This window comes from Coregonus lavaretus (assembly GCF_964263955.1).
Source record: "Coregonus lavaretus genome assembly, chromosome: 22".
Classification (NCBI taxonomy): domain Eukaryota; kingdom Metazoa; phylum Chordata; class Actinopteri; order Salmoniformes; family Salmonidae; genus Coregonus; species Coregonus lavaretus.
Window position 1 is genome coordinate 3,865,241 of NC_140009.1, and position 26,197 is coordinate 3,891,437.

At 47.0% G+C, this 26,197-nt stretch overlaps 1 protein-coding gene across 1 annotated transcript in view; it reads left to right on the forward strand.

Annotated features, from left to right (window-relative positions):
* The window catches only part of lama5 (laminin, alpha 5), a gene marked incomplete at its 5' end in the record, with an annotated part of 129,042 nt that overhangs the window by 1,099 nt on the left and 101,746 nt on the right, over nucleotides 1-26,197 (forward strand). Inside the window, 22 exons of the mRNA XM_084186664.1 lie at nucleotides 3,373-3,477; nucleotides 3,573-3,695; nucleotides 4,298-4,416; nucleotides 4,732-4,822; nucleotides 5,780-5,914; nucleotides 6,252-6,314; nucleotides 6,697-6,837; nucleotides 14,849-14,986; nucleotides 15,830-15,964; nucleotides 17,095-17,229; nucleotides 17,547-17,684; nucleotides 17,874-17,926; nucleotides 18,049-18,148; nucleotides 18,376-18,428; nucleotides 18,621-18,726; nucleotides 19,150-19,249; nucleotides 19,465-19,621; nucleotides 23,532-23,661; nucleotides 24,200-24,342; nucleotides 24,601-24,704; nucleotides 25,708-25,861; nucleotides 25,981-26,144. Coding sequence (XP_084042790.1) covers nucleotides 3,373-3,477; nucleotides 3,573-3,695; nucleotides 4,298-4,416; nucleotides 4,732-4,822; nucleotides 5,780-5,914; nucleotides 6,252-6,314; nucleotides 6,697-6,837; nucleotides 14,849-14,986; nucleotides 15,830-15,964; nucleotides 17,095-17,229; nucleotides 17,547-17,684; nucleotides 17,874-17,926; nucleotides 18,049-18,148; nucleotides 18,376-18,428; nucleotides 18,621-18,726; nucleotides 19,150-19,249; nucleotides 19,465-19,621; nucleotides 23,532-23,661; nucleotides 24,200-24,342; nucleotides 24,601-24,704; nucleotides 25,708-25,861; nucleotides 25,981-26,144 — 2,587 coding nt within the window. The remainder of the gene's footprint in view (nucleotides 1-3,372; nucleotides 3,478-3,572; nucleotides 3,696-4,297; nucleotides 4,417-4,731; nucleotides 4,823-5,779; nucleotides 5,915-6,251; nucleotides 6,315-6,696; nucleotides 6,838-14,848; nucleotides 14,987-15,829; nucleotides 15,965-17,094; nucleotides 17,230-17,546; nucleotides 17,685-17,873; nucleotides 17,927-18,048; nucleotides 18,149-18,375; nucleotides 18,429-18,620; nucleotides 18,727-19,149; nucleotides 19,250-19,464; nucleotides 19,622-23,531; nucleotides 23,662-24,199; nucleotides 24,343-24,600; nucleotides 24,705-25,707; nucleotides 25,862-25,980; nucleotides 26,145-26,197) is intronic.

Here is a 26,197-nt window from a genome sequence, read left to right on the forward strand (position 1 = left end):
TCTCTGTCTGTCTCTCTCTCTCTCTCTCTCTCTCTCTCTCTCTCTCTCTCTCTCTCTCTCTCTCTCTCTCTCTCTCTCTCTCTCTCTCTCTCTTTCTCTCTCTCTCTCTCTCTCTCTCTCTCTGTCTGTCTCTATAAGGGTATATGTCTAAGGTTACTACCACCTCTCTGTTGCTGAAGGCTGATAAGAACTGATAGACCTCACAACTTTTCTCAGACTCAGTAAAAATAGCTTTATCTAAGGTCTGGATTGGGTCAAATGGAGCTGCCAAGCCAAGCAGTGGTGTGGGTTTCTGTGTTTGGTTTTTGCAATGGTCGGGATGTCGGATATCCGCCTCTCGCTCTCCCCTTAATCTAATCTAATCTAATCCTAATGCTTCCTGAAATAGTTGTTTTCTTCTATTCTCTCTCCTCCAGAAAAAAACAGCTGTTGATCTGGTCTGCTGTAGTTCAACCTAGTTGATCTGGTCTGCTGTTGTTCAACCTAGTTGATCTGGTCTGCTGTTGTTCAACCTAGTTGATCTGGTCTGCTGTCGTTCAACCTAGTTGATCTGGTCTGCTGTCGTTCAACCTAGTTGATCTGGTCTGCTGTCGTTCAACCTAGTTGATCTGGTCTGCTGTCGTTCAACCTAGTTGATCTGGTCTGCTGTCGTTCAACCTAGTTGATCTGGTCTGCTGTTGTTCAACCTAGTTGATCTGGTCTGCTGTCGTTCAACCTAGTTGATTTGGTCTGCTGTCGTTCAACCTAGTTGATCTGGTCTGCTGTCGTTCAACCTAGTTGATCTGGTCTGCTGTTTCAACTAGTTGTCTGGTCTGCTGTAGTTCAACCTAGGGGTCTGGTTTATTTCCAGCTCCGACTGATAGCAGAGCAGCAGTGAGGAAAGCCAGAACGATGTAGATACAGAGTTTATCTGTATTTCTCCTTCATCTTAGTATTAGGGTCATTCTATGTCAACCCCTCAGTCCACTAGGATGGGGTAAAAGACAAGAACACCAGAAGGCCCTGAGAACCAGGGTTGAGGTCAATTCCATTTAAATTTAGTCAATTCAGGAAGTAAACTGATTTGGTAAATTTCACTACTTCCTGAATTGAAATGGAATTGACCCCAACCCTGCTGAGAACTTTACCATTTATCTGTCTTGTTTCTCTGTGGAGGTACTGAGAAACTGTGGAGGTACTGAGAAACTGTGGAGGTACTGAGAAACTGTGGAGGTACTGAGAAACTGTGGAGGTACTGAGAAACTGTGGAGATACTGAGAAACTGTGGAGGTACTGAGAAACTGTGGAGGTACTGAGAAACTGTGGAGGTACTGAGAAACTGTGGAGGTACTGAGAAACTGTGGAGGTACTGAGAAACTGTGGAGGTACTGAGAAACTGTGGAGGTACTGAGAAACTGTGGAGATACTGAGAAACTGTGGAGGTACTGAGAAACTGTGGAGGTACTGAGAAACTGTGGAGGTACTGAGAAACTGTGGAGATACTGAGAAACTGTGGAGGTACTGAGAAACTGTGGAGGTACTGAGAAACCTGAGCTGTACTTTTTTCAAAGGCTTGTCCCTCCTCTTCTGCTTTGAAGAGTGTGTTGAAGAGAAAAGGCTTTGACAAGACGTGTCATTAATTCGTTCCAGCTGCTCTGGAAATGATAGCTTTGGTTGGGATGAGACTGAGACTGGACCTTCTTTTATTTGTTTATCACCACGTCTTCTACGATGTCTCTCATCTTCTGGAACGCCTGTCAGACCAGACAGCTACCTCAGGCTTTAAAACTCACAACACGTCTATAGATATTTGAGAGATATTTCTTTAGGTCTAGAACACGTCTAGAATCACCTCAAAGGATTGTCTGCCAGAGATATTTCAGAGATACAGATATTTCAGAGATGTCTTTAGGTCTTGTTTGATGTCATATTAGTGTTAGTTTTATTTTTCCTATATGTTTTTACTCAGAAATGTGGCCTACTAAACTGCACAACCTGATTACTTTGTGTGATTACAACAGGTCGTAGACCTCACAGTGAAATTATTACTTACAAGCCCTTAACCAACGATGCGGTTTTAAGAAAAATAAGTGCAAAGTAAAAAATAGATAAGTAAAAAATGTAAATAACAAATAATGAAAGAGCAGCAGTAAAATAACAGTAGGGAGGCTATATACAGGGGGGGTACCGGTACAGAGTCAATGTGTTAGTGGAGGTAATAACAGTAGGGAGGCTATATACAGGGGGTACCGGTACAGAGTCAATGTGTTAGTGGAGGTAATAACAGTAGGGAGGCTATATACAGGGGGGGTACCGGTACAGAGTCAATGTGTTAGTGGAGGTAATAACAGTAGGGAGGCTATATACAGGGGGGGTACCGGTACAGAGTCAATGTGTTAGTGGAGGTAATAACAGTAGGGAGGCTATATACAGGGGGGTACGGGTACAGAGTCAATGTGTTAGTGGAGGTGTTACTCCTCAATGTGTTACTCCTGAGTGGCGCAGTGGTCTAAGGCACTGCATCGCAGTGCTAACTGTGCCACTAGATCCTGGTTCGAATCCAGGCTCTGTCGCAGCCGGCCGCGACCGGGAGACTCATGGGCGGCGCACAATTGGCCCAGCGTCGTCCAGGGTAGGGGAGGGAATGGCCGGCAGGGATGTAGCTCAGTTGATAGAGCATGGCGTTTGCAACGCCAGGGTTGTGGGTTCGTTTCCCACGGGGGCCAGTATAAAATAAATAAATATATGTATTCACTAACTGTAAGTCGCTCTGGATAAGAGCGTCTGCTAAATGACTAAAATGTAATGTAAAATGAGGTAATAACAGTAGGGAGGCTATATACAGGGGGGTACCGGTACAGAGTCAATGTGTTAGTGGAGGTAATAACAGTAGGGAGGCTATATACAGGGGGGTACCGGTACAGAGTCAATGTGTTAGTGGAGGTAATAACAGTAGGGAGGCTATATACAGGGGGTACCGGTACAGAGTCAATGTGCGGGGGCACAGGTTAGATGAGTTAATATGTACATGTAGGTAGAGTTAACATGACTATGCATAGATAATAAACAGAATAGCAGCAGCGTAAAATAAGGAGTGGGGGGGGGGGGGGACGACGACGACGACAATGCAAATAGTCCAGGTAGCCATGATTAGCTGTTCGGGAGTCTTATGGCTTGGGGGTAGAAGCTGTTAAGGAGCCTTTTGGACCTAGACTTGGCGCTCCGGTACCGCTTGCCGTGCGGTAGCAGGGAGAACAGTCTGATATTGTTCTAGCCTTGCTCACTGTAGGGTTCTCTCTCTCTTTCTCTCTCGGTTTCTCTCCTTTTTCTTCTTGTCCTCCTTTCGTCCCCCTCTCTCCTGGGCTCTGGCAGCCTGCCCCCCCCCCCCCCCAGGCAGCCTGCGCCCCCCCCCCAGGCAGCCTGCGCCCCCCCCCCAGGCAGCCTGCGCCCCCCCCAGGCAGCCTGCGCCCCCCCCCCAGGCAGCCTGTGCCCTCCCAGGCAGCCTGCGCCCCCCCCCAGGCAGCCTGCACCCCCCCCCCCCCCCCCCCCCCCAGGCAGCCTGTGCCCCCCCCCCCCCCCCCCCCCCCCCCCAGGCAGCCTGCGCCCCCCCCCCCAGGCAGCCTGTGCCCCCCCCTGGCAGCCTGTGCCCCCCCCCAAGGCAGCCTGTGCCCCCCCTGGCAGCCTGCGCCCCCCCAGGCAGCCTGCGCCCCCCCCAGGCGGAGAATTGCTCTGTTATTTCAGCATGTCCTCTGCATTTGTGTTGTCGTCTGTGACTATTTTTGTCTATGTTGATACACATGTCATTCTTATGGTGACCGGATTTTAGAGTAAGCTGAAGTTAGATGTTTTCCTTGTAATGTGTGTCAGTGTTTCTTACTTGTCTTATCTGTTTGTTTCACTGTAGCTTAGGGATGGTTCTGATTTCCTAAGTTCTTGATTGATCTTGATCAACCTCTAATTTTATGTTCTTGATTGATCTTGATCAATCTCTCATTTTTTAAGTTCTTGATTGATCTTGATCAACCTCTAATTTTATGTTCTTGATTGATCTTGATCAATCTCTCATTTTTTAAGTTCTTGATTGATCTTGATCAACCTCTAATTTTATGTTCTTGATTGATCTTGATCAATCTCTCAATTTTTGAAGTTCTTGATTGATCTTGATCAACCTCTAATTTTATGTTCTTGATTGATCTTGACCCATCTCTCATTTTATAAGTTCTGTATTGATCTTGATGAAAACTCTAATTTTTTTTTAAAGTTCTTGATTGATCTTGTATGTATTTAGTGTACTGACAGATGTTTGATTCTTTTTCAGCATGTAACTGTAACCGCCACTCATTTGACTGTTACTACGACCCCGTGGTAGACCAGAGGAGAGCTAGCATCAACATCCAGGGACAGTACATTGGGGGTGGAGTCTGCATGGAGTGTCAGGTACAATTTTATCAACACCAAGATGATTACAGAAGCTAGCGAAAGACATGGAGTAGACAAGTGAAATTACATTTGTTTAATCAATCAAAAATATCAATTAATTAATCAACTTTCATTTATAGCCTCCTTATTCAATTACACCAGCTCCGTTTCATCTGCACTGTGTCCTACATTGCTGTACTGAGGGTCATCCTGTGTTGTATGTCATTGACTCATTGTAATCCTGTGTTGTATGTCATTGACTCATTGTAATCCTGTGTTGTATGTCATCGACTCATTGTAATCCTGTGTTATATGAATGTTTCCCTCTTCCAGCATAACACCACTGGTGTCAACTGTGAGCGCTGTGTCCCCACCTACTACAGATCACCTGACCATCCTCTGGACTCCCCATTGGCCTGCTCCCGTGAGTGACAGCAAAAATATATGTTGATTGGTCTATTTGAAAGACAATATTACATTTTTCCCTTGTGGCATTGTAGCTGAATTGTTAGATCTTGCCAATATTTTTTTTCCTGATAGTTATGTTTGTCACACAACAGCAGAATGATATAGATGATTGTCTTCCTCAATCCTCCTCCTTCTCCTCTTCCTCCTCCTCCTCCTCCTCCTCCTCTTCTTTTTCCTCTTCTTCTTCCTCTTCCTCCTCCTTCTCCTCTTCTTCTTCCTCCTCCTTCTCCTCTTCTTCTTCCTCTTCCTGCTCCTCCTCCTCCTCCTCCTCCTTCTCCTCTTCCTCCTCCTCCTCCTCCTCCTCCTCCTCCTCCTCTTCCTCTTCCTCTTCCTCTTCCTCTTCCTCTTCCTCCTCCTCCTCCTCTTCCCCTTCCTCATCCTCTTCCTCCTCCTCCTTCTCCTTCTCCTCTTCCTCCTCCTCTTCCTCTTCCTCTTCCTCCTCCTCTTCCTCCTCCTCTTCCTCCTCCTCCTCCTCCTCCTCCTTCTCATCTTCCTCCTCCTCCTCCTCCTCTTCCTCCTCTCCTCCTCCTTCTCTTCCTCTTCCTCCTCCTCTTCCTCCTCCTCCTCTTCCTCCTCTTCCTCATCCTCCTTCTCCTCTTCCTCCTCCTCCTCCTCCTTCTCTTCCTCTTCTTCCTCCTCCTCCTTCTCCTCCTCCTCCTCCACCTTCTCCTCCTCCTCCTCTTCCTCCTCCTCTTCCTCTTCCTCCTCTTCTTCCTCCTCCTCTTCCTCTTTCTCCTCTTCCTCCTCCTCCTCCTCCTCTCCCTCTTCCTCCTTCTCCTCTTCCTCCTCCTCCTCCTCCTCCTCCTCTTCTTCCTCTTCCTCTTCCTCTTCCTCTTCCTCTTCCTCTTCCTCTTCCTCTTCCTCTTCCTTCTCCATCTCCTCCTCCTCCTCCTCCTCCTCCTCCTCTCTGCAGCCTGTGTGTGCCAGTCAGAGTTCACAGATGGTACCTGTGAGGATCTGACGGGTCGTTGTTACTGTAAGCCCAACTACACAGGACAGAAGTGTGACTCCTGTGCTGAGGGATACGTTAACTTCCCAGACTGCTACCGTAAGTACTGTAGTTGAGAGCAGCATTTTTAGCTCTCTGAAGTTACCTAAGTATCCACAACAGGCATCATTTTATGGTCCTCAGATAAGGGTCTTTGGCTGCAGAGTTGAAGGGACATAAAACTGGAAATAGTCCTTAGGGAGTCAGATTACGCCTAGTCTTGGAGTAAAAATCATCCACAGTGGAGAATGTCTATTGAAATAGCTTTCTAGTTCAGGACTAGGCTTAATCTATGTCCGGGAAACAGATCCTACAATTTAGCAACAGCCCAGGATTGTTAAGAACCCTCTCTCAAGGTGACCACTACTATAACTTGTTTCATGTGTGTTTCTGGCAGCCATAGCAACCTACCTCAACAACAACAACAACAGAGAGGCTAAACCTGCCGGAGAAATCATCAGTAAGGCTTTTAAATATGTTTTATTTTGTCATTTTTATTTGAAACGGTGATAAATCCTACAGATAGACGAGACTGTCATCATTCCGTTATTCTCTGTCTGTGTTGACATGTATTAATATCTCCCAGCATTCTCTCCCTTCTTGTTTTGGCCTGATAATGGAATGGAATGTGATTTTGCAGAACCAAACAATGTCGAGTCTAATCTGGCTACAGTACAGTGTGTGATATAAATGCTTTCTCTTATCTCTGTATCTCTTGTGTGTGTGTGTGTGTGTGTGTGTGTGTGTGTGTGTGTGTGTGTGTGTGTGTGTGTGTGTGTGTAGACTGTGTGCAATGTCAAGTCTAACCATGGCTATCTCTGTGTGTCTCTGTCTCTGTGTAGACTGTGAGTGCAGTGCTGCGGGTACGGAGGGGAACTCCTGCCGTCCAGATCCACGTAGCCGCACCTGTATCTGCAAACCTGGCTTCACTGGGGACCGCTGTGACGGCTGTGCACCAGGGCACCACGGACTCAACTGCCAGAGTAAGTCAAGTCATATGTCTACTTGTCACGGCGGTCACAAATACCAGATAAGACAGATTCACCATCGAGAGCATCTTGACTGGCTGCGTCACCGCTTGGTATGGCAACTGCGTACAGCCCAGTACATCACTGGGGCCGAGCTCCCTGCCATCCAGGACCTCTATACCAGGCGGTGACAGAGGAAGGCCCAAGAAATTGTCCAAGACTCCAGCCACCCAAGTCATAGACTGTTCTCTCTGCTACAGCACGGCAAGCGGTACCAGTGCGCCAAGTCTGGAACCAACAGGACCCTGAACAGCCACAAGACGTCTAAATAAAGCTGCTAATTAGCTAATCAGATGGCTACCCAGACTACCTGAACTGACCCTTTTTTGTACTAACTCTCTTGCATTGACTCAACACACACTAGACTCTACCGACACACTCACACATGCTTACACTGACAGCCCAACACACACACACACACACACACACACACACACACACACTACATACGCCCCCACACACATAATATACACACACTTGCATACTGACGCCACACACACACTCACACACACACACTCACACACTCACCTCATACGCTGCTGCTACTGTCTATTATCTAGTCACTTTACCCCTACCTATATGTACAGTATATATCTACCTCAATTACCTCGTACCCCTGAACATCGACTCAGTACTGGTACTTCCTGTATATAGCCATGTTATTACCTGGTACCCCTGAACATCGACTCAGTACTGGTACTTCCTGTATATAGCCATGTTATTTTCTACTCCCTATATACACTGAGTATACAAAACATTACGAACACCTGCTCTTTCCATGACATAGGCTGACCAGGTGAATCCAGGTGAAAGCTATGATCCCTTATTGATGTCACCTGTTAAATCCACTTCAATCAGTGTAGATGAAGGGGAAGAGACAGGTTAAAGATGGATTTTTAAGCCTTGAGACAATTGAGATATGGATTGTGTATGTGTGCCATTTAGAGGGTGATTGGGCAAGATAAAAGATTTAAGTGCCTTTGAACGGGGTATGGTAGTAGGTGCCAGGCGCACCGGTTTGTGTCAAGAACTGAAACGCTGCTGGGTTTTTCACGCTCAGCAGTTTCCCGTGTGTATCAAGAATGGACCACCACCCAAAGGACATCCAGCCAACTTGACACAACTGTGGGAAGCATTGGAGTCAACATGGGCCAGCATCCCTGTGGAACGCTTTCGACACCTTGTAGTCCATGCCCCGACGAACTGAGGCTGTTCTGAGGGCAAAAGGGGGTACAACTCAATATTAGGAAGGTGTTCTTAATGTTTTGTACACTCATTGTATAGCTATTGTTATTTTTAGTTGTTATTTCAGCAGGGGATCAATTTTTTTATTAATTGTCATGTCACTCAACCTGCCTCAGATACAGTGAGGGAAAAAAGTATTTGATCCCCTGCTGATTTTGTACGTTTGCCCACTGACAAAGAAATGATCAGTCTATAATTTTAATGGTAGGTTTATTTGAACAGTGAGAGACAGAATAACAACAAAAAAATCCAGAAAAACGCATGTCAAAAATGTTACAAATTGATTAGCATTTTAATGAGGGAAATAAGTATTTGACCCCCTCTCAATCAGAAAGATTTCTGGCTCCCAGGTGTCTTTTATACAGGTAACGAGCTGAGATTAGGAGCACACTCTTAAAGGGAGTGCTCCTAATCTCAGTTTGTTACCTATATAAAAGACACCTGTCCACAGAAGCAATCAATCAATCAGATTCCAAACTCTCCACCATGGCCAAGACCAAAGAGCTCTCCAACGATGTCAGGGACAATATTGTAGACCTACACAAGGCTGGAATGGGCTACAAGACCATCGCCAAGCAGCTTGGTGAGAAGGTGACAACAGTTGGTGCGATTATTCGCAAATGGAAGAAACACAAAAGAACTGTCAATCTCCCTCGGCCTAGGGCTCTATGCAAGATCTCACCCCGTGGAGTTGCAATGATCATGAGAACGGTTAGGAATTAGCCCAGAACTACACAGGAGGATCTTGTCAATGATCTCAAGGCAGCTGGGACCATAGTCAAGAAGAAAACAATTGGTAACACACTATGCCGTGAAGGACTGAAATCCTGCAGCGCCCGCAAGGTCCCCCTGCTCAAGAAAGCACATATACAGGCCCGTCTGAAGTTTGCCAATGAACATCTGAATGATTCAGAGAAGAACTGGGTGAAAGTGTTGTGGTCAGATGAGACCAAAATCAAGCTCTTTGGCATCAACTCAACTCGCCGTGTTTGGAGGAGGAGGAATGCTGCCTATGACCCCAAGAACACCATCCCCACCGTCAAACATGGAGGTGGAAACATTATGCTTTGGGGGTGTTTTTCTGCTAAGGGGACAGGACAACTTCACCGCATCATAGGGACGATGGACGGGGCCATGTACCGTTAAATCTTGGGTGAGAACCTCCTTCCCTCAGCCAGGGCATTGAAAATGGGTCGTGGATGGGTATTCCAGCATGACAATGACCCAAAACACACGGCCAAGACAACAAAGGAGTGGCTCGAGAAGAAGCACATTAAGGTCCTGGAGTGGCCTAGCCAGTCTCCAGACCTTAATCCCATAGAAAATCTGTGGAGGGAGCTGAATGTTCGAGTTGCCAAACGTCAGCCTCGAAACCTTAATGACTTGGAGAAGATCTGCAAAGAGGAGTGGGACAAAATTCCTCCTGAGATGTGTGCAAACCTGGTGGCTAACTACAAGAAATGTCTGACCTGCCAACAAGGGTTTTGCCACCAAGTACTAAGTCATGTTTTGCAGAGGGGTCAAATACTTATTTCCCTCATTAAAATGCAAATCAATTTATAACATTTTTGACATGCGTTTTTCAGGATTTTTTTGTTGTTGTTCTGTCTCTCACTGTTCAAATAAACCTACCATTAAAATTAAAGACTGATCATGTCTTTGTCAGTGGGCAAATGTACAAAATCAGCAGGGGATCAAACACTTTTTCCCCTCACTGTAGCTCCTTTGTCCCACCCCCCATACACGCGGAGACCGGCTCAATCGGTGCCTCCAGTGATGCTATCTCTTTCATCATTACCCAACGCTTAGGTTTACCTCCACTGTACTCATATCCTTCCATATCCTTGTCTGTACATAATGCCCTGAATCTATTCTACAACGCCCGGAAATCTGCCCCTTTTATTCTCTGTACCCAACGCACTAGAAGACCAGTTCTTAAAGCCTTTAGCCGTATCCTTATTCTACTCCTACTCTGTTCCTCTGGTGATGTAGAGGTTAACCCAGGCCCTGTAGCCCCCAGTATCACTCCTACTCCCCAGGCGCTATCATTTGTTGACTTCTGTAAAAGCCTTCGTTTCTTGCATGTTAACATCAGAAGCCTCCTCCCTAAGTTTGAGTTATTCACTGAGTTACACACTCCGCCAACCCTGATGTTCTAGCAGTGTCTGAATCCTGGCTTAGGAAGGCCACCAAAAACTCTGAAATGTCCATCCCCAACTACAACATTTTCCGTCTAGATAGAACTGCCAAAGGGGGCGGAGTTGCAATCTACTGTAGAGATACATTTGACATTTTAGTCATTTAGCAGATGCTCTTATCCAGAGCGACTTACACTGGTCCCCCGTGGGAAACGAACCCACAACCCTGGCATTGCAAACGCCATGATCTACCAACTGAGCTACAGGGGACAGGATAGCCTGCAGAGCTCTATCATACTATCCAGGTCTGTGCCCAAACTGTTTGAGCTTCTACTTCTAAAAATCCACCTTTCCAGAAATAAGCCTATCACTGTTGCCGCTTGCTACAGACCACCCTCAGCCCCCAGCTGTGCCCTGGACACCATATGTGAATTGATTGCCCCCCATCTATCCTCAGAGTTCGTACTGCTTGGTGACCTAAACTGGGATATGCTTAACACCCCGGAAATCCTACAATCTAAACTAGATGCCCTCAATCTCACACAAATTATCAAGGAACCTACCAGGTACAACCCTAAATCCGTAAACATGGGCACCCTCATAGATATCATCCTGACTAATTTACCCTCTAAATACACCTCCGCTGTCTTCAACCAGGATCTCAGCGATCACTGCCTCATTGACTGCGTCCGTAATGGGTCCGCGGTCAAACGACCACCCCTCATCACTGTCAAACGCTCCCTAAAACACTTCAGCGAGCAGGCCTTTCTAATTGACCTGGCCCGGGTATCCTGGATGGATATTGAACTCATTCTGTCAGTAGAGGATGCCTGGTTGTTCTTTAAAAGTGCTTTCCTCTCCATCTTAAATAAGCATGCCCCATTAAAAAAATTCAGAACAAAGAACAGATTTAGCCCCTGGTTCTCCTCAGACTTGACTGCCCTTGACCAGCACAAAAACATCCTGTGGCGTACTGCATTAGCATCGAACAGCCCCCGCGATATGCAACTTTTCAGGGAAGTCAGGAACCAATATACACAATCAGTTAGGAAAGCAAAGGCTAGCTTTTTCAAACAGAAATTTGCATCCTGTAGCACTAACTCCAAAAAGTTTTGGGACACTGTAAAGTCCATGGAGAATAAGAGCACCTCCTCCCAGCTGCCCACTGCACTGAGGCTAGGAAACACTGTCACCACAGATAAAGCGACGATAATCGAGAATTTCAATAAGCATTTTGCTACGGCTGGCCATGCTTCCCCCCCGCCCCCCCCCCCCGCTTCTCCTTCAACCAAATTCAGATAGCTGATGATCTGAAAGAGCTGCAAAATCTGGACCCCTACAAATCAGCTGGGCTAGACAATCTGGACCCTTTCTTTCTAAAAACAGCAGCCGAAATTGTAGCAACCCCTATTACTAGCCTGTTCAACCTCTCTTTCGTATCATCTGAGATCCCCAGAGATTAGAAAGCTGCCATGGTCATCCCCCTCTTCAAAGGGGGTGACACTCTAGATCCAAACTGTTACAGACCTATATCCATCCTGCCCTGCCTTTCGAAAGTATTTGAAAGCCAAGTTAACAAACAAATCACCGACCATTTCGAATCCCACCGTACCTTCTCCGCTATGCAATCTGGTTTCCGAACTAGTCATGGGTGCACCTCAGCCACGCTCAAGGTCCTAAACGATATTATAACCGCGATCGATATAAGACAGTACTGTGCAGCCGTCTTCATCGACCTGGCCAAGGCTTTCGACTCTGTCAATCACTGCATTCTTATTGGCAGACTAAATAGCCTTGGTTTCTCATATGACTGCCTTGCCTGGTTCACCAACTACTTCTCAGATAGAGTTCAATGTGTCAAATTGGAGGGCCTGTTGTCTGGACCTCTGGCAGTCTCTATGGGGGTGCCACAGGGTTCAATTCTCGGACCGACTCAATTTTTTTTGTATATCAATGATGTCGCTCTTGCTGCTGGTGACTCTCAGATCCACCTCTACGCAGACGACACCATTTTGGATACATCTGGCCCTTCATTGGACACTGTGTTAACAAACCTCCAAACAAGCTTCAATGCCATACAACACTCCTTCCGTAGCCTCCAACTGCTCTTAAACGCTAGTAAATCTAAATGCATGCTCTTCAATCGAGCGCTGCTTGCACCTGCCCGCCCAACTAGAATCACTACTCTCGGCAGGTCTGACTTAGAATTTGTGGACAACTACAAATACCTAGGTGTCTGATTAGACCGTAAACTCTCCTTCCAGACTCACATTAAGCATCTCCAATCCAAAGTTAAATCTAGAATCGGCTTCCTATTCGCAACAAAGCCTCCTTCACTCATGCTGCCAAACATGCACTCGTAAAACTGACTATCCTACCGATCCTTGACTTCGGCGATGTCATTTACAAAATAGCCTCCAACACTCTACTCAGCAAATTGGATGTAGTCTATCACAGTGCCATCCGTTTTGTCACCAAAGCCCCATATACTACCCACCACTGTGACCTGTACGCTCTCGTTGGCTGGCCCTCACTACATATTTGTCGCCAAACCCACTGGCTCCAGGTCATCTATAAATCACTGCTAGGCAAATCCCCGCCTTATCTTAGCTCACTGGTCATCATAGCAACACCCACCCGTAGTCTGCGTTCCAGCAGGTATATCTCACTGGTCATCCCCAAAGCCAACACCTCCTTTGGCCGCCACTCCTTCCAGTTCTCTGCTGCCAATGACTGGAACGAACTGCAAAAATCTCTGAAGCTGGAGACTCTTATCTCCCTCACTAACTTTAAGCATCAGTTGTCAGAGCAGCTTACCGATCACTGCACCTGTACACAGCCCATCTGTAATTAGCCCACCCAACTACCTCATCCCCATATTGTTATTTATTTTGCAAATTTGCACCCCAGTATCTCTATTTGCACATCATCTTCTGCACATCTATCACTCCAGTGTTAATACTAAATTGTAATTATTTTGCACTATGGCCTATTTATTGCCTTACCTCCATAACTTACTACATTTGCACACACTGTATATATATTTTCTGTTGTATTTTTTACTTTATGTTTTGTTTTACCCCATATGTAACTCTGTGTTGTTGTTTTTATCGCACTGCTTTGCTTTATCTTGGCCAGGTCGCAGTTGTAAATGAGAACTTGTTCTCAACTGGCTTACCTGGTTAAATAAAGGTGAAATAAAAAATGCAACTATTCAGTTAGGGTTATTTTACAGTTTGTTCTGGGTAGTTAGGTTGTTTTACAGTTTGTTCTGGGTAGTTAGGGTCGTTTTACAGTTTGTTCTGGGTAGTTAGGAGTTTTACAGTTTGTTCTGGGTAGTTAGGGTGTTTTACAGTTTGTTCTGGGTAGTTAGGGTTGTTTTACAGTTTGTTCTGGGTAGTTAGGGTGTTTTACAGTCTGTTCTGGGTAGTTAGGGTGTTTTACAGTTTGTTCTGGGTAGTTAGGGTTGTTCTACAGTTTGTTCTGGGTAGTTAGGGTGTTTTACAGTCTGTTCTGGGTAGTTAGGGTGTTTTACAGTCTGTTCTGGGTAGTTAGGGTGTTTTACAGTCTGTTCTGGGTAGTTAGGTTGTTTTACAGTTTGTTCTGGGTAGTTAGGGTCGTTTTACAGTTTGTTCTGGGTAGTTAGGAGTTTTACAGTTTGTTCTGGGTAGTTAGGGTGTTTTACAGTTTGTTCTGGGTAGTTAGGGTTGTTTTACAGTTTGTTCTGGGTAGTTAGGGTGTTTTACAGTCTGTTCTGGGTAGTTAGGGTGTTTTACAGTTTGTTCTGGGTAGTTAGGGTTGTTCTACAGTTTGTTCTGGGTAGTTAGGGTGTTTTACAGTCTGTTCTGGGTAGTTAGGGTGTTTTACAGTCTGTTCTGGGTAGTTAGGGTGTTTTACAGTCTGTTCTGGGTAGTTAGGGTGTTTTACAGTCTGTTCTGGGTAGTTAGGGTTGTTTTACAGTTTGTTCTGGGTAGATAGGGTCGTTTTACAGTCTGTTCTGGGTAGTTAGGGTTGTTTTACAGTCTGTTCTGGGTAGTTAGGGTGTTTTACAGTCTGTTCTGGGTAGTTATGGTGTTTTAAAGTTTGTTCTGGGTAGTTAGGGTGTTTTACAGTTTGTTCTGGGTAGCTAGTTTTTTTTAAAAACTCAAATATACACTCCAACAAATTCCTTTATTCCATAAACTAATAGGCACAAGATACAAAGACAGCCACAATACACCCAGTTTATCACACACACAAACCCACCCTCACACACTCACACACACACACACTCTCACACACACACACACACACACACACACACACACACACACACACACACACACACACACACACACACACCACACACACACAACCCCCACCCCTCACACACTCACACAACCCCCACACTCACACACTCACACACACACACACACACACACACACACACACACACACTCACACTCACACACACACAACCACCACCCCTCACACACACACACACACACACAGATTCCCCCCACTCCCATACGCACACACAAACACTTGTTAATTGTGTGTAATCCCTATGTTTGTGTAATCCCAGTGTGTGTGTCCTTTCCCAGCCTGTCAGTGCCTTGGCCCGGGGTGCCAGGACGGTAGGTGTGACACTCTGACGGGGCAGTGTCAGTGTCGCCAAGGCTTTCAGGGTTATTCATGTGACCAGTGTACCCCAGGCTACTTCAATTACCCCCTCTGCCAACGTGAGTATATATACTGTATACACACACACACACACACACTCACACACACACACACACACACACACACACACACACACACACACACACACACACACACACACACTCACACATATCACTACCCCCTCTGCCAACGTGAGTATATATACTGTATACACACACACACTCACACACACACACACACACACACACACACACACACACACACACACACACTCACACATATCACTACCCCCTCTGCCAACGTGACTATCAGCCAACACATTGTTACCACTGTGCCAACGTCATTGTCTGTCTGCCAAACACTGGCTACAAAAACACTGTCTGAAAGCTGCCCCAGGACCGTGGACGTTACAGCTCCATAATAATGTCTGTCTGTTTAGGAAAGGAGTTACTTAGGGACGTTCTAAAGTTGCTGCTATTTTTACGTAGAAACTCATTTTTGGAAATGTTGAATTGCAAGTCCTGAACTACTCCGTTCCTCCATTTTCTCTCTCTCTCTCTCTCTCTCTCTCTCTCTCTCTCTCTCTCTCTCTCTCTCTCTCTCTCTCTCTCTCTCTCTCTCTCTCTCTCTCTCTCTCTCTCTCTCTCCCCCTGCTCCCTCCCCCTCCCCCCTCTCCACTCTCCCCCTCCTCCCTCCTCCCTCCCCCTCCTCCCTCTCCTCCTGCTCCCTCCCCCCTCTCCGCTCTCCCCCTCCTCCCTCTCCCCCCTCTCCACTCTCCCCCTCCTCCCTCCCCTTCTCCCCTTTTCTCCCTCTCCTCCTCCTCCCTCCTCCCTCTCCCCCTCCCCCCTCCCCTCTCTCCCTCCCCTCTCTCCTTCTCCCTCCCCCCTCTCTTCCGCCATCAGTGTGTGGCTGTAGCAGTGTGGGTTCTCTCCCAGAGGGTTGTGATGTGTCTGGACGGTGTGTGTGTCGTCCAGAGTTCCAGGGGCCGCGCTGTGAGCAGTGTAGATCAGGCTTCCACTCCTACCCCAACTGCCAAGGTACTGACCACTGACCGGACCACACACACCCCGCTCATAAACTACACACACCACGACTACACACACCACGACTACACACACCCCAACTACACACACCACGACTACACACACCACAGCTACACACACCACGACTACACACACCACGACTACACACACCACGACTACACACACCACAGCTACACACACCACGACTACACACACCACGACTACACACACCACGACTACACACACCACGCTCATAAACTACACACACCACAGCTACACACACCACGACTACACACACCACGCTCATAAACTACACACACCACGACTACACACACCACGACTACACACACCACGCTCATAAACTACACACACCACAACTACACACACCACGACTACACACACCACGACTACACACACCACGCTCATAAACTACACACACCACAGCTACACACACCACGACTACACACACCACAGCTACACACACCACGACTACACACACCACGACTACACACACCACGCTCATAAACTACACACACCACAGCTACACACACCACGACTACACACACCACGCTCATAAACTACACACACCACGACTACACACACCACACTCATAAACTACACACACCACGCTCATAAACTACACACACCACGACTACACACACCACGACTACACACACCACGCTCATAAACTACACACACCACAGCTACACACACCACGACTACACACACCACGCTCATAAAATACACACACCCAAACTACACACACACCAGACATCTCAACTACACACACCAGACACCACAATAAAACACATCTCAACTACACACACCAGACACCACAATAAAACACATCTCAACTACACACACCAGACACCACAACTACACACACCAGACACCACAATAAAACACATCTCAACTACACACCAGACACCACAAAAAAACACACCACACATTAGACGTTTTGTGGAGGTGTCCGAACTCTCTACCCAAACAGTTTGGTGATGTTTGAGACTACATTGCAGTCGGAGACAAATCATCCTATATATTAAAATACTGTAACTTCATCCTAAATAACTCCAAATTATTTGTAGATTTGCTCAATTTATGCTTTCATGATCTCATGATGTTGTAACTTCCTGTTTACCCAGTGTGCACCTGTGATCCTCGGACCTCCCTGGACTCTAGCTGTAGTGTGTCAGGTCACTGCCACTGCAGACCCAACTACAGCGGCGCCGCCTGTGACCAGTGTGCTCCCGGTTTCTTTGGCTTCCCCAGCTGCACACGTAAGTTGTCCAAGTTCAGACGACATCTCAAAGCCTGATTGGTTGTTGTTAAGATCAGATATGATTCAATATCTAAAACTCAGTACACTTACTTCTAAATATGTTAATAATGCAGTTTTCTGGCAATAGATGAACATCGATTCTTTTGCATTATGTGTTTGTGTGCATCTGTCACGTGCTGTTATGTATTTATTATGCCATCTAATCCGAATGCCACACCTGTAAATTATATTCTGAATGTAGCTAAATGCTAACTGGCTAACTCCCTCTTTCTCCCCAGCTAATGTGCTAATGTTTTCACATGTCTCCTCCCTCAGCTTGTCAGTGCTCAGCCGAGGGCTCTCGTTTCAGTAGCTGTGACCAGGTGAGTGGTCAGTGTACCTGTCTACCCAACGTCGTGGGACAGAGGTGTGACACATGCAGCTCTGGAGCCTACGGATTTCCTCTGTGCCAAGGTAAGACTAGAGTCGATCTTGATCTTGGAACTTGATCTTGATCTCAATCTCAATCTTTCAAGTTTCAAGATTTCAACTTTATCGTCCCAGAGAGAGATCATACATTGAAGAGATAAACCACAACCTATATCCATCTAATATGGTTTGATTGAATCAACTGAACTATGCGTTTCTCCCTCTCCTGAACAGCTGGTACTTGCAACCCAGCCGGCTCTGTGCAGAACGAGGTCCTGCCGACTCTTGTAAGTAGCCTACATCTACGGTTTGGGTTCCAACAAAACATGTTTTAACATTTTTTTTTAACATATATTCTGTACTATATTCATCGTTTAGTTATTGATCCCCTCTACCCATCTTTGACCAGGGTTCCTGTGAGTGTCATCCCCGTGTGGAGGGCGTGGCCTGTGACAGGTGTAAACCTCTGTTCTGGAACCTGTCACATGACTCCGTCTACAGGTGTTCCAGTAAGACGCAGCCTTCCTGTTTTATCAGAAGGAGACATTGTGCTTGTTATTGTGAATGATTTATGTAGTAGACTTTGGGTTGACCTGTTTTTAAAATGTGAGGAAAAAAATTCAGTTTGGGTACCAATATATTTGTGCTAAAGATTCTACTACTTCATATAGTAGCCCTGTGGTGAGCTCAGTGACAAAAATTCATTGTATTTTCCGTGTGTTCCTCCTTCTCCCAGACTGTGAATGCAACGTTGAAGGGACTGTGGGTGGCGTGGCGGAGTGTGCTCAGGTGAGAAGGTTTTTTTTTTCTCAACGATTCCACTGTTTAGTTGACAGAAAGTATCTAGTAATACTGGCTAGCTAGGGTAGAGTTCTCTCAAAGACTCACTGTATGGAATGGACATATATCTCATTTAGATTATTACTATTTTAAATTCAACGGTCATTTTTAAAAGCAATGTTTTTTCTCTGGCTCCTACAGAGCAACGGCCAGTGTCACTGTAAACCCAACGTGTGCAGTGGCACCTGCTCTGTGTGTAAAGATGGATACTTCAACCTGCAGAGTGGCAGCTTCTTCGGCTGTCAAGGTAACCCTTCGACTACTGTTACCACCACCAAGTGAATTTTACTCTGCCCAGAGTACCACCTCATGTTACCAGTAGGCCTATGGTCTGCTGAGTCTTCTCAAGTACCCGCTGTGGATAGACCAAGTACTCCAGCAGTCCTAGTACCCCTGGTTGAGAACCACTGGTCTAAGGGAACCAGCAGGAATCAAACCTGGGTTTCCCGCTCTCGCCAACCCAACATCTTAACCATTAGATCAAGAGGACATCCTCATGGTCCGAGGGCAACAGTTGGGCTTTATTGTCTCAAGCAGAGCTACCTCTTCACGAGAGTGGGATTCCAAAAAAATCTCCTCTGCTACAATAACGCCAGTCTGTTGTACTATAAATTAAGTAATAGGATGTGCAGATTGTGTACAGCAGTATACCAAGTCCTCTATGTTGCAGGTTGTCGGTGTGACATTGGGGGATCAGTGGGTCAGTCGTGTGGGGAGAAGACCGGGAGATGTCGCTGCAGACCAAAAGTGGAAGGACCCAAGTGTAACATGTGAGTGAAAAATGGTGTAAAAAACATTCACTTTGCGTCAACACAACCAATAGAAAAAGAAGAAGATTCCATTGTAATTCCCTGATCACTTTTTTTTTTAACCCAACCCCCGAGAAACACACAATATCCAACAGGAGGCCTTCTTTTTAAACTCAAAAAATCGTATTTTAAAGACCGATTTATTTAAAACCAGTATTTTCCGTCTCCTATCCTAGGCCTTATCCGGACCACTACTTTCCAGACCTGCACCACCTGAAGTTTGAGATAGAGGAGGGCACCATGCTGGACGGGCGGCCGGTGCGTTTTGGGTATAACCCCCTGGAGTTTGAAGGGTTCAGCTGGAGAGGTTACGCTCAGATGTCCTCCATTCAGGTAAGTCCTCTATGCCATATCTATGGTAATACATAGCACGTATAGCCTATACATATATCTCTGCGGCTCTGTCCGCCCCCTCTACTGCCTTAGGCCTCACACTGGGCCAGCAGCCATTGTATGTTTACAAATGACGTGTCGTTTTATTGTCAGTAGTAGTAACTGAATTCATAAAGGAAGGAGTTGCTGAGGTCAGACTATAGACATCCTCTGTGTTCTCTGTTATATTGATGACTAATGAAATGGGTTTTATTACAACATGTATTGTTACTGTGGCCAACTCAACCTAGTCATTCTACCCCCTGCATGTGCAATCGTAACTTATTCTCCTGAATAAGTATGAGGTCCAATAGGTCAATGTTTTTATCTATTTTATTCCTGTATAGCTTTCGTAACTTAGTAGACAGCTTGCTTTATGCTCGAGTGATTGATGACTGAAGCTAGCGTGTTTGCATTGGGGGGCTGCCTGTGTGTTTTGTTGAGTGGGTGGGGAGATGTGCTGGGCATAGAGTTTGGATAGAGGGCACAAAGCCTGTTTTAACATGGGCAGCGCCGTTGAAGGCTTTCACCATTCGTGGTAAACTGGGTGTGACTTCCTATGGGTTAAGTAGGGATCACATAATTCCATCCAGGTCAGCAGGAGGGATCAGCCAATGAATTATACTCCTTAGAAAACATCCCAGAGCCTCCCTAGTGGCGCAGCGGTCTAAGGCACTGCATCGCAGTGCTTGAGGCGTCACTACAGACCCGAGTTCGATCCCAGGCTGTGTCACAACCGGCCGTGACCGGGAGTCCCATATGGCGGCGCACAATTGGCCCAGCGTCGTCCGGGTTAGGGGAGGGTTTGGCCGGGGGTGGCTTTACTTGGCTCATCGCGCTCTAACAACTCCTTGTGGCGGGCCGGGTGCCCGCAGGCTGACTTCGGTCGTCAGTTGAACGGTGCTTCCTCAGACTCATTGGTGCAGCTGGCTTCCGGGTTAAGCGGGCGCGGGTGTTAAGAAGCGCGGTTTGGCGGGTCATGTTTCGGAGGACGCATGACTCGACCTTCGCCTCTCCCGAGCCCGTTGGGGAGTTGCAGCGATGAGACAAGATCGAAATTGGGGAGAGAAAGGCGGTAAAATAGACAAAACAATACAGAAAAGAAAACATCCCAGCACCGCAGGTGGCAGTCAGAAAGAAGCAACAAAAAATAGACTACTTTAAAATAGAGAACCCTCAATGGTTGCTGCCCATGCTGTCACAGAAGGTATCAATGGCAAAGATACAGTGAGGGAAAAAAGTATTTGATCCCCTGCTGATTTTGTATGTTTGCCCACTGACAAAGACATGATCAGCCTATACTTTTAATGGTAGGGTTATTTGAACAGTGAGAGACAGAATAACAACAGAAAAATAAAAAAAAACGCATGTCAAAAAATGTTATAAATTGTTTTGCATTTTAATGAGGAAATAAGTATTTGACCCCTCTGCAAAACATGACTTAGTACTTGGTGGCAAAACCCTTGTTGGCAATCACAGAGGTCAGACGTTTCTTGTAGTTTGGCCACCAGGTTTGCACACATCTCAGGTGGGATTTTGTTCCACTCCTCTTTGCAGATCTTCTCCCAAGTCATTAAGGTTTCGAGGCTGACGTTTGGCAACTCGAACCTTCAGCTCCCTCCACAGATTTTCTATGGGATTAAGGTCTGGAGACTGGCTAGGCCACTCCAGGACCTTAATGTGCTTCTTCTTGAGCCACTCCTTTGTTGCCTTGGCCGTGTGTTTTGGGTCATTGTTAGCTGGAATACCCATCCACGACCCATTTTCAATGCCCTGGCTGAGGGAAGGAGGTTCTCCCCCAAGATTTGACGGTACATGGCCCTGTCCATCGCCCCTTTAATGCGGTGAAGTTGTCCTGTCCCCTTAGCAGAAAAACACCCCCAAAGCATAATGTTTCCACCTCCATGTTTGATGGTGGGGATGGTGATCTTGGGGTCATAAGCAGCATTCCTCCTCCTCCAAACACGGCGTGTTGAGTTGATGCCATAGAACTCGATTTTGGTCTCATCTGACCACAACACTTTCACCCAGTTCTCCTCTGAATCATTCAGATGTTCATTGGCAAACTTCAGACAGCCCTGTATATGTGCTTTCTTGAGCAGGGGGACCTTGCGGGCGCTGCAGGATTTCAGTCCTTCACGGCGTAGTGTGTTACCAATTGTTTTCTTGGTGACTATGGTCCCAGCTGCCTTGAAATCATTGACAAGATCCTCCCGTGTAGTTCTGGGCTGATTCCTCACCGTTCTCATGATCATTGCAACTCCACGAGGTGAGATCTTGCATGGAGCCCCAGGCCGAGGGAGATTGACAGTTCTTTTGTGTTTCTTCCATTTGCGAATAATCGCACCAACTGTTGTCACCTTCTCACCAAGCTGCTTGGCGATGGTCTTGTAGCCCATTCCAGCCTTGTGTAGGTCTACAATCTTGTCCCTGACATCCTTGGAGAGCTCTTTGGTCTTGGCCATGGTGGAGAGTTTGGAATCTGATTGATTGATTGCTTCTGTGGACAGGTGTCTTTTATACAGGTAACAAGCTGAGATTAGGAGCACTCCCTTTAAGAGTGTGTTCCTAATCTCAGCTCGTTACCTGTATAAAATACACCTGGGAGCCAGAAATCTTTCTGATTGAGAGGGGGTCAAATACTTATTTCCCTCATTAAAATGCAAATCAATTTATAACATTTTTGACATGCGTTTTTCTGGATTTATTTGTTGTTATTCTGTCTCTCACTGTTCAAATAAACCTAGCATTAAAATTATAGACTGATCATTTCTTTGTCAGTGGGCAAACGTACAAAATCAGCAGGGGATCAAATACTTTTTCCCCTCACTGTACAGAGCATTATGGGTACTGTAGTGCCTCTTTTCATCTTACGGTGCTTTACTGGTTGGCTTAGGCTGCAGTGGTGGTGGTGGTGTGGTATTAAGGACTGGCTTCCCTGCTCTGTCCTTTTTCTCTCCCCTCCTCCCTCCTCCCTACTCTCTCCCCTCCTCCCTCCTCCCTACCCTCTCCCCTCCTCCCTCCTCCCTACCCTCTCCCCTCCTCTCCATCCTTTTTCCTCCTCCCTGTCCCCCACCCCTACGTGCCATTCCCCCCCCCCCAGTCCAAGGTGGTGGTTCAAGTCTCGGTCAGCTCTCCGGACCTGTTTCAAATAGTCTTGCGCTACGTGAACCGTGGTAGCCTGGACATGAGGGGCAGGGTGTCCATCCTTGAAGACGGAAAGAACTTAATGTGTGGCAACTGTAAGTGTACGACTCTGTGCTATCCTACCCTATAAAGGGAAAAGGCCATTTGGGACGCAGCCTCTCCTCTCTTCCTCCCCCAGCCTCTCCTCTCTTCCTCTTCCTCCCCTCCTTCCCTCAGAGAGGCTGGATGTGGGTGTAGCCTCTCCCAGAGGCAGCTGGTGATTGGCTGGTATTGGCATGTAGAGGCAGGGTTTAGAGCTGGCTGTGGGTGTACTTCCTGTCGCGGGTCAAGGGTTTCTGAGGAACTGAAAACCCTGACCTCTGACCCCTCAACCTCCCAACCCCCATAGTCCTCTAACCTTCTATCCTATCACAGGGTTTTTAACTCAGACCTTATCATTTGCTATACCCCTTCCCCCTCCTCCTCCTCTTCTTCTTCCTCCCCCTTGTCTTCCTCCTCCTCCTCTTCCTCCTCCTTCTCCTCCTCCTTGTCCTTGTCCGCCTTCTTCTCCCCCTCTTCCTCTTCCTCCGAATCTTCCTCTCCCTCCTCCTCCTCTTCCCCCTCCTCTTCCTCCTCCTCCTCTTCCTCCTCCTCCTCCTCCTCCTCTTCTCCACCTCCTCTCCTCTTCTACATCCTCTATCTCCACCTCTTCCTCCTCCTCTTCTTCCTCTTCTTCGTCCCTCAGAGCACAGTCAAACTGTCGGTGCACGTGAGTGAGGCGGATGTCTACCTCACGAGGTTCATCCTCAGATATGTAAACACTGGGGCTGCTGTCTCCAACGGTAAAATTACAGCCTATCAGAACAGCCGAAGAGGTATGTGTCACAGACCACCTGACCAGAAATGACCAGACCTGACTACAGTATCTGACTCATTGTTTGTAGAGATGATTGCACTCTTTGTATTGTAAGCTCTTTGAAACTACTTACTGAGTGTGGACCTACAGTACTGTATGTATTGAGTGTGGACCTACAGTCCTGTATGTATTGAGTGTGGACCTACAGTCCTGTATGTATCGAGTGTGGACCTACAGTCCTGTATGTATCGAGTGTGGACCTACAGTCCTGTATGTATTGAGTGTGGACCTACAGTCCTGTATGTATCGAGTGTGGACCTACAGTCCTGTATGTATTGAGTGTACTTCATGTTCTCTTGATAAGTGAAGTCTACAGATTGTCCTATTCTCTAATAAACCCCTCCACATAAGGAGGAAAATTCAATTTAATTTAATTAATCTCTGCGTCTCGACCTCACTCAACCTCTCTCTCTCTCTCTCTCTCTCTCTCTCTCTCTCTCTCTCTCTCTCTCTCTCTTTCTTGCTCTCTCTCCCTCTCTCCTTCTCCTCTCTCCCAGGCTCAGAACAGTCCAAACAGATCGTGTTTGCCCCCAGCTCAGAACCTACCTTCGTCAACGTGCCCCAGAATAACTTTGTGGAGCCGTTTGTTCTGAACCCTGGTACCTGGACCGTGGTCATTGAGGCAGAGGGCATACTGCTGGTGAGTACCTTGTGTATGTTATATACAGTATACGCTGTAGCCGGCAGAACCTGAGTCCATTTGTTATAATGTTTGAACCGTTTCCATGAGAGACAGAAGTTGTTTTTTTTCTTCCTGTGTCTCCATGATGGTCAATTTGACATGCCATAATGATGTATGGGATTTAAAATGGAAGAAAAGGTGTGTGCCCCGATGTGGATTGGAGTCTGTGTTGTAATCTGTAACATCCGACCTCGTTAACATCCACCTGACCTCCAGGACTACCTGGTGCTCCTGCCCAGTGCCTTCTATGAGGCTCCCGTCCTGCAGATCAGAGTGACTGAGCCATGCACCTACAGCCCTGCACCAGATGCCAGCCATAAGTAAGTGATTGCATTGACACGGCTTCCCTCTGTAGGAAGAAATATGAGGGGCTTACTTTTCCCCAGTCGAGGCACTCTTGAATGAAACAAAAGATAATTCTTGATTAAATATTGCTGTTAGATACGCCGTGTAATTGCATCTTGTGATATTATTACTAATCTGTCTCTCTGTGTCTCTCCCTGATAGCTGTCTGCTCTACAAGTACCTGTCTCTCTCTGTGTCTCTCCCTGATAGCTGTCTGCTCTACAAGTACCTGTCTCTCTCTGTGTCTCTCCCTGATAGCTGTCTGCTCTACAAGTACCTGTCTCACTCTGTGTCTCTCCCTGATAGCTGTCTGCTCTACAAGTACCTGTCTCTCTCTGTGTCTCTCCCTGATAGCTGTCTGCTCTACAAGTACCTGTCTCTCTCTGTGTCTCTCCCTGATAGCTGTCTGCTCTACAAGTACCTGTCTCTCTCTGTGTCTCTCCCTGATAGCTGTCTGCTCTACAAGTACCTGTCTCTCTCTGTGTCTCTCCCTGATAGCTGTCTGCTCTACAAGTACCTGTCTCTCTCTGTGTCTCTCCCTGATAGCTGTCTGCTCTACAAGTACCTGTCTCACTCTGTGTCTCTCCCTGATAGCTGTCTGCTCTACAAGTACCTGTCTCTCTCTGTGTCTCTCCCTGATAGCTGTCTGCTCTACAAGTACCTGTCTCTCTCTGTGTCTCTCCCTGATAGCTGTCTGCTCTACAAGTACCTGTCTCTCTCTGTGTCTCTCCCTGATAGCTGTCTGCTCTACAAGTACCTGTCTCTCTCTGTGTCTCTCCCTGATAGCTGTCTGCTCTACAAGTACCTGTCTCTCTCTGTGTCTCTCCCTGATAGCTGTCTGCTCTACAAGTACCTGTCTCTCTCTGTGTCTCTCCCTGATAGCTGTCTGCTCTACAAGTACCTGTCTCTCTCTGTGTCTCTCCCTGATAGCTGTCTGCTCTACAAGTACCTGTCTCTCTCTGTGTCTCTCCCTGATAGCTGTCTGCTCTACAAGTACCTGTCTCTGGATGGCTTCCCCTCCATCTCTGGTAACGATGCCAGCTGCAGGTTCGACAACCACCTGCCCCAACCCTGCCACCAGGAGAGGATCACCCCTCGCCACCCCGACATGGCTATCTGCAGCGGCAGCGATGTGAGTATAAAGGGAGAGGTGTGTGTGTGTGTGAGCCTGGTTGCAAGTGTGAGTGTGTGTTTGATGGTGTGCATAAAGTGAAATGACTGAACACTGTAATATGTTGTCTCCTCTCCCAGCTGAATGTCCAGATGCGTAGCCGGGTGCCGCGTCCAGGGGACTATGTTCTGGTGGTAGAATACGCCAGTGAGGACGAAGCACCGCAGACCCTCTCTGTGTCCGTCAACGCACCTGGCGGAAGGACACACCAGCACCATGTCACACTGCTGCACTGCAAATACAGGTGTGTGAAGGCCTGTGTGTGTGTGTGTGTGTGTGTGTGTGTGTGTGTGTGTG